This window comes from Nematolebias whitei, chromosome 22 (assembly GCF_014905685.2).
Source record: "Nematolebias whitei isolate Nwh7 chromosome 22, NemWhi1, whole genome shotgun sequence".
NCBI lineage: Eukaryota > Metazoa > Chordata > Actinopteri > Cyprinodontiformes > Rivulidae > Nematolebias > Nematolebias whitei.
The window spans coordinates 25,131,690-25,139,560 of NC_056519.1; the positions used below are offsets into that span (position 1 = coordinate 25,131,690).

The following is a 7,871-nucleotide window of genomic DNA, read 5'->3' on the forward strand; positions in this document are numbered from 1 at the left end:
CTTTTCACCATAGTTTATTTCTATACTCTGACTGCTTATATATATATATATATATATATATATATATATAATTATTATTTTTATTTTTTTATTTTTTTTAAGAAAAATATATTCTCTGGATATAATCATCACTATGAAACAGAAAACAACATATCTGTGTTGAAAAGACCAAACCTTAACTTAAACATGCCTTCAGGCTCAGGCTTCAGACTACAGATATAAATTAAATAACATCCCTTAAAGGACGGTATGTTATGGTGGGCATTCCATGCCAAATTTCTAGACTAAAGTTATATTATGCTGGTAAATTGTGGATTTATAGGCCTTTTAGTGAAGCCTTAAGAATAAATTTATGCACAACTTCATACAATATACTGTATGTGTGTCCTCTCACATAAAATTTTGAATAACAGAGATGCCATTTCCTGCATTTGGTGTATTTTAACGAGTAATACATCAACATTTACCTACCTAAAAAAGTTAAATCTGGTCCTCTGGACATTCATAAAACAAAACAAAGCGAAACAACAAAAAAATGTAGAAACGGTTCGTCTTTCATTCGAAAGACTTCTTCAGTCTGAGGTGCTGTATTCAGCTCAGTCTCTTAAATAGCACCTTCTCAGAGTGGATCAACCAGTTTGCTGCTGACAACCAAAACCAGCTGCTCACATGCTCAAGGAGGACCATCAGCCTAACAATGGATCATTAGCACACTGATGGCTGTTTACTGTTCACAGAGGGCTGAGTGATACCAGCAATCACAGCATTGTAAGAGGGGGACAGTTGATCATGCATCAGGATAGAAACATTTACTTTGTACCTACATTTGTAAACACTTAATAAAATTACTATTTTGGAGAGGAACATCAGGTTGTGTGTGACTGTGCAGTTCTGATTCTGTCAGGTGTCCTAAACCCCCTCCTCCCTCCCCTCACTTCACTGTTCTGAGCTGAACTCTTCTCCACTCCTGCTCCAGTCTTGTGGCACCGTTTCAAGCACCTGAAGGATTCAGTTCTCTGTTGTCCAACTAAGGACAATCCATCAATCAATCCATCCATCCATTTTTTAAATTAAAGTAAATTAGACTATCTTTTTGACATTTTGATCGCCGTTGTTTTGAAACGTGACATATAATGTGAATAACACATCAAACATTTCTATCTTTGTATTTTGAATTTATTTTTTACAGTAAGCTTTTTTAAATTTATTATGTCTGAAATGTAGCAGGAGTTCAGACACATGCTGATGTTGTGTGTGCACGTTTCTGTGCATAACGTGCACTGTCCACAGGGCATTTATTTATTCTGTTGAATAAATTATCGTTTCTGCTTCCGGGGTCTGAGAGGAGGAGAGGGGGTGTTTTTCAGTGCGCAGCCCCACTGAGTAGGGGCAATATTTGGAGAGGAGGAGGAGAGAAGCACTCCACACAGAACCTCCGTGTGTAAATGTGACCATCTTTCCCTCCGTCCTCACCCTTCCGCCTAGAGGCTCCTGTCCTGCTCCTCGAAGGAGCATGTAGCTGGAGCGCCGCGCGTGCTGCGGCTGGAACATCCACTCCACAGACTGGATCCACCGGACTAACGGCAACGTCTTCTCTCGTATTTTTTAATAAATAATCAAAATAAAAATGCACAATGACTTTGGACTTTTAGGGGCGGAGCTGAGAACAAAGAGTTGCTGGAACAGAACGGGTCAAAATGAGAGTTCCCGGATCTTGTTCCGGCAGGATCCGGCTCAAATTAACCACTGATCATGGGGGCCAAGACAGGGTAGAGGCAGGGCAGCTGACTCAGGACCCGAAAGTCCCAGGTTCGATCCCCAGCCATTGCACATCATGTGATGTCTCTGAGCAGCACACCCTATCCCAAATTGCTCCCCGGGGGCCTTGAATAGCTGCCCACTGCTCCACCTGGTGGTGGATGAGTTAAATGCAGAAAGCCAATTTCGCCATTGTATGGGAACATACAATGATGACAACACATTACACATTATTATTATTATTTTGCTAACAGACTGAAAGTTATTTCCAATAGTTAATGGCAGCATTTTAAACAGATCTTGCACGATCAGTTAGTGCTCAGAGTACAAGTCGGAGATGACCCCCAGCTACTAACACACTGGATTTTAGCTCATCAGCTGTAAAACTGGCCGAGATGCAGACATTTGTGAGTTTCTTGTGGTGGCCATCTTGGGTTGGGTTAGCTCCAAAACTTATTCAGTTGTAAATAACCCAGAGATTATTTTCTGAAACTTTATTTAAACTCTGTTTAGTGATTCAGGAGATATTTTGCTATGGCGGTAATTAGCCCTCATGGGTTAATTTGCCACATTTACAAGGTAATCCCATGTCCATAAGTCTGCGCTGTCCTCTTAAACAAATAAAAAGAGGTGTTTCTGCTGTTTAAGACCATTTTGGAAAACCCTCAATTAGTGGAGAATCAGCTTCGGGCAGATTTACTTTGTGTAATCACCTCTTCAAGAGCTGATGGCTTACACAAACCGGTCTCCGTCGAGCGTTACGGAGCCCAAAAATCACGTTCCTGCTCACGGATCAGCTCAGCTCGCTGAGGAAGGCTTTGTCTGTCTCTTTCAGACCTCCGGATTAGACGGCAGCACTCGTCAGAAAGCATGTCGAGCATCAACAGCGCAGCCAGTCACTCCAGCATGGGCAGCTTGAGCAAGGATGCTGAGGATAAAAAGAAGAAGAAGAAGAGCTGGGTGAGTGGACAGAATAAGAGCGGACTGTGTTATAAGAGACAAGTCAAAAAGGAAGAAATGTATGGCGGTGATCTAAACAAAAGTTGTAGATCTGATTTTTATCTGCTTTTTGAAGCTAAATATCCTGAAAACATGTCAGAAAAGGTTGTGATGAGACTTTTCTTGTGTACTTTTATCTGAAGCGTACATTGAGCATCCTTAAAGTTTAATCCCACTCATCCTAGTCTGTGCCATCGTTGCTAGGTTACAAAGTGAGGATTAGTTCAGCCGGGTTTTTAAATGTCATCAGAGGATGGAGGGACGAGCAGAGTGAGCCATGGGAAACACGCTCGCTTAACAAGCAAATTAAACTGAAAAGAAGCGGGGTGGTGGTTTACGTCGAGCTGGGACCAACTAGGTCCAGCTCAGAGGTTCCATAAGTGCTGGTGAATTTCTGTCAGGAGGGAAAGTCATCTTCCTTAAAAAGTGCTGTCAGAGGACTTTTTTAAAGGACTCTTAATCCCTCATGAACTCACTTGGGGCTTGGTCATGCAGCAGCCCATTTCCAATTTTCTTTTCCATTGTCAAACATTTATGATGACAAACCCTTAAAGATGAAGGCAAAAAAAAAGCCTGTACTGTAAAATCATACACAATTACTGTATAAAGCCTTTCATGCTCTTTTCTCTGGCTTTGGTGTTCGCTGCCTCGGCCGCAGAGCAAACTGCTTGTTTTTGATATCCTGATGCACGCTCAATAATCCAGGTAGAAAAATAGAGGACCAAACTTAACTTTTGAGATGCTTGTTTTTGAGTCACCTCGGAGGAGAACGCCTGTCTTAAACGAGATCAGAAAACTTTGAGACAGCCTTATGAGTGCCCTCCAGCTTCTTGCTCGAGCATCGGTGAACTATTTGCGTAATTTCTGCCTCAGTGCATTGTGGGTGCGGGGCAGAGTTCAGCCGAGGTTAGGTAAAATAAATAGAGGGGTCTGACTGTAGCAAGGTGGTGAGAAAAGAACTGGATCATGAGTTAGGAAGCTAAAAAGCCTAATCCTGTTGAAAACACACATAATCTTTCAACTTCTCTTTCTAGAAATATTTTTATGTGTTTAATTCTACAAATTTGCAGGTGGTATATTCACATTTTTTTCACAATTTCCTAATTTGAACAAATAACTTGCACATTTCCAGAACTTTGTATTTAATGATGGTAGTAGTGAGGTATATTTTTTTATCAGTCTATATATTATTTTACCGAAATGTGTGATTATTTGTATTAAAGTTTTTATAGCATCATATAATTTCATGTGTTAAGTGAAGGCGGATCTTTTGTTGCCGGTTTCTGTTTCCAGTAGGAAGGATTTTTTTTGTTACATGCCTACATATGGGGGCCGAGATGGTGTAGGGGCAGGGCAGCCGACTTGGGACCCGAAGGTCCTGGGTTTGATCCCCGGTCGTTGCACATCTTGTGGTGTCTCTGAGCAAGACACCTTATCCCCAGTTGCTTCCCCGGGCGCTTTCCATAGCTGCCCACTGCTCCACCTGCTGGTGGATGGGTTAAATGCAGAGAGCCAATTTCACCATTGTATGGGAGCATACAATGATGACAATACAACACATTATTTCCCAACAAACGTACACCAGCACGTATATCCACAATATTGTATGCATGTGCACCAGTGTTTTGAAACATATTAGAATTGAGGATCTTTGGCTGAGAGCTGGTCACATGATGGAGTACAGTAGTCCCTCGATACTTCTCGGTTCGACTTTCGCAAACTCACTCTTTCATGGGTTTTCAAAGTAAGATTTTACGCATTGCTTCCTGGTGGCCTGGCCCACCCAGTGATCACCGAGGGGCCCCCTCCTATTTCTTTCTGAGGGTATCTGTCACAGCAGAGCAGAAAAACAAAACAGATGGGTGCGCAACCTGTGACAGACAGCCTCAGAAAGAGAAAGGAGGGGGCAGGGGTGGGGTCTGTATTTCCCCATGGCTGCTGTGGGAGCTTCAGTGAGACGGATACCAGAGTGAGCGGCATGGATTGTTCATTTAAAGTAATCAAGTGCGACCCAAATGATCCTTAATCTGAACCAAGCCATTTTCCAAACTGAGAAATGTTCCGATGCTCCCAATGGCCAGTATGCCCCCGGGCACTGATTGGCTCAGTAACCATAGCATCAGTCTGTCTGCTCTCCTTCCCTGTACTATTTTAGAACGTTTAGAGAGTTTAGAACATTGTTTAGAACATTGCAAGAGTGTGGGAAGGGTTTATAAAGCCTTAAAGTATATATATATATATATATATAAATATTAAAATAAATATAACATCCCTACTTGCCGGATTTTCACCTACCGCAGGAGTGTCTAGAACGTAACCCCCGTGATAGGTGAGGGACTACTGTATAGGGACTTCCCATAGGTTGTTGGTGACAACCATTTCATGGAGGTGTGGCCAGTTCTGAAGAAAATGTGTGTTGACCTGAATTTGGCACCATTTCCTGGGACCTCGTGGCATCTCAGGATGGTCCAGTGCTGTAGTGATCTTGTACTTTACATGTGTGGGTAAAATAAACCTGAGATGGAAATCGATCGCCCCTCCAGAGCCTGCTTCAGACCATTAGAACATAGATTTAGCAGCAGGTCATCTTAGCATACTAAGCTCCAAGTCCATTAATAGACTGTGTAGATGGTTTAATATTAGTTAATGTTTGTCACACTAATACGGCATTTTTGAGAAAGAGCTGTTTTATGAGCCTGAACAAGCCGCACAACGATGTCCTTCATTGGAAAAGCATTTAAATAGTGAATGTTTGTAGTTTTTACGATGAGTGTTTTTCTGGATTGGTATTGAACTTAAACATTCAAGTATACATGAATGTTTTAGAGCAAGATATTCAAGTGGGTTTTGATGTGGTAACCTAGTTTTCAAAAGGAACTTCTTACGTCTAGAGGCAGCCACACAACAAAGTGGAAGATGGTACCTCACTTAACTTTTCAAGTTATCACGCTCGGACAGAGGGTATTTCCAACTCCCTCTCTTGGCTCCATGACCGGGGACAAAACTGATCTAAACCAGACTTGTTTGATTATCCACTAGCCTAAAGACATCTGCCCGTTCCTTTACGGTCCATGTCCTGTGACCTCACATTTGATAATGTGCTAATTATTTGTATAAATTTGAACAAATTTGCAGTAGATGTGTGTGGGCATGAGTGTGTGTTTGTGTCACTTAACGTTGGGTGTGTTCTGCGTCTTCAGGTGGCTGATTCCATCCCGGCTCAGGTCAGTGCTTTCCACAGTATGTTCAGTGGTTATCTGCCGTCACCACTTCCTTTGTCCTGCCCTTTACCTCGCTCTTTTCTCATGGAACGTCGGCATGGATCCCTCAACTGTTCTTCCCCTCCGTGTTTACTTTAATTGCCTGTTCATCTTCAATAAGTTCATTCAAGATTAAAACTCTGTCCCCTTCCTCTCTCACTCCCATCTCATACTTATGGCCTTGCCTTTTGCTTCTTTACCTAAAACAGACTGAGCCATTGCTTGGAATCAGCCCGGAGTGACTTCCTGATGTTGGCGAGCCGTGACGTCAGTGGGACTGATGGGAAGAAATGATGTTTGTCTTGTGTGTGTTGCAGTTACGCAGCTCCTTTAAGCAGGCGTTCAGCAAGAAGAAAACCAAGTCGCAGTCGTCCCACGATGAGACGGAGGAGATGACGGACTCTCTGCCCTCCTCGCCCAAACTGCAGCATGACAACAGGCAAGGCAGCGTTGCGACGCTGCGCTCCTCGCCCTCCACCACAGAGTGAGTTTTACACACACAGCTGTATGAAAACAGTTCAACACCCTGAAAGAAGGGTTCACTTTGGAAGCAAACTGGTCCACACGTGGTGCAGTGATGTCACCCTTCAAGATTTGCTTAGATTTTTCCCAGCACTCCAGCTGGGTGCTCAGCGGTTTTGTCAGTGTGTCTTTTCTCAATGATTCTGTCGTGTGTATGATTTATTTTCCTGTTTGAGTAATTTCACTATTTTTTTCTGCCTTCCTTTAAACAAACACCTTCAACCCCTCCCTCACTGTTTCCTCCAAACACTTTGTGGATCCATTTGTGTTTTTGTGATGTTTCTCCACCTGCTGTCTCAGTTGTGTTTGCGATAGCAAGTCCTCCCCCATTCGGACGTCAAAGACAAAGCCAAACGGTCATGTGGTCTACAAACACAGATCTCGGTAACAGGCATGCTCCCTGGGAGTGTGTGTGTGTGTGTGTGTGTGCTGGATTGTGTCGGTGTGACTTTCTTATTTCATCTCAGTGCTGAAAAGTTTCATGCCATATTTTTCTCGCTCGCAAACTGATTGTGGATAAGAAGCACTGAGTTGAATAAAGGGTGGAAACAAACGATCTGTGTGGACCGTCACAACTTCAGGGTCACCATGTGGCTGTTGTACAAGCATGCTGCTGAGACTATTTCACTTTGTCTGTCAAAGTTTTCTGCTGGCATGGAGAAGGTTTTGAATCTCAAATCATCAAGTGAGTTGGGTTTAATTTCTGAGCTTGACTCAGAGAAACAGCCTGCCGTAGCCCGAGCTCACACCTGACGCTATTGTGACACGAGTTTTTGTAAGTCTCTCAATAATTCGCCGCTCATCGTAAAACAGCGCCAATTCTGACCAAGTTTTGTAAAATGTAAATTGAAAAAAGGACACAATCATTTGCACATCTCTTATTCACAGTGAACCACAGCTAGCATGTCAAATGTTTACTTATTTATTTATTTATTTTTAAGAAAGAAAGGGGTATGTAGAATTTTGAGGGGGTGGTACGGTGACGCAGTTGATAGAGCTGCTGCCTCTCATCGAGAAGGTCGCTGGATCGAATCCCGACTGGGGGCCTTTCTGGGTGGAGTTTGCATGTTCTCTCTGTGCATGTGTGGGTTAGGCTGATAGGTAACTCTAAATTGTCCCTAGGTGTGAGTGAGAGAGTGAATGGTTGTTTGTCTCGTTTGTCTCTATGTGGCCCTGTGATGGACTTGCGACCTGTCCAGGGTGTCCCCCGCCCCTCGCACAGTGATTGCTGGGCATGGACACCAGCGACCCCCGTGACCCAAAATGGAATAAGCGGGTAAAGATAATGGATGGATGGATGGATGGATGGATGGATGGATGGATGGATGGATG

The 7,871-nt window shown here is 43.2% G+C and overlaps 1 protein-coding gene across 1 annotated transcript in view; it reads left to right on the forward strand.

Annotated features, from left to right (window-relative positions):
• Positions 1-7,871, forward strand: part of nav3 (neuron navigator 3) — a 334,495-nt gene that overhangs the window by 298,369 nt on the left and 28,255 nt on the right. Inside the window, exons 24-25 of the mRNA XM_037696241.1 lie at positions 2,594-2,718; positions 6,335-6,501. Of these exons, the coding sequence (XP_037552169.1) occupies positions 2,594-2,718; positions 6,335-6,501 (292 nt within the window). The remainder of the gene's footprint in view (positions 1-2,593; positions 2,719-6,334; positions 6,502-7,871) is intronic.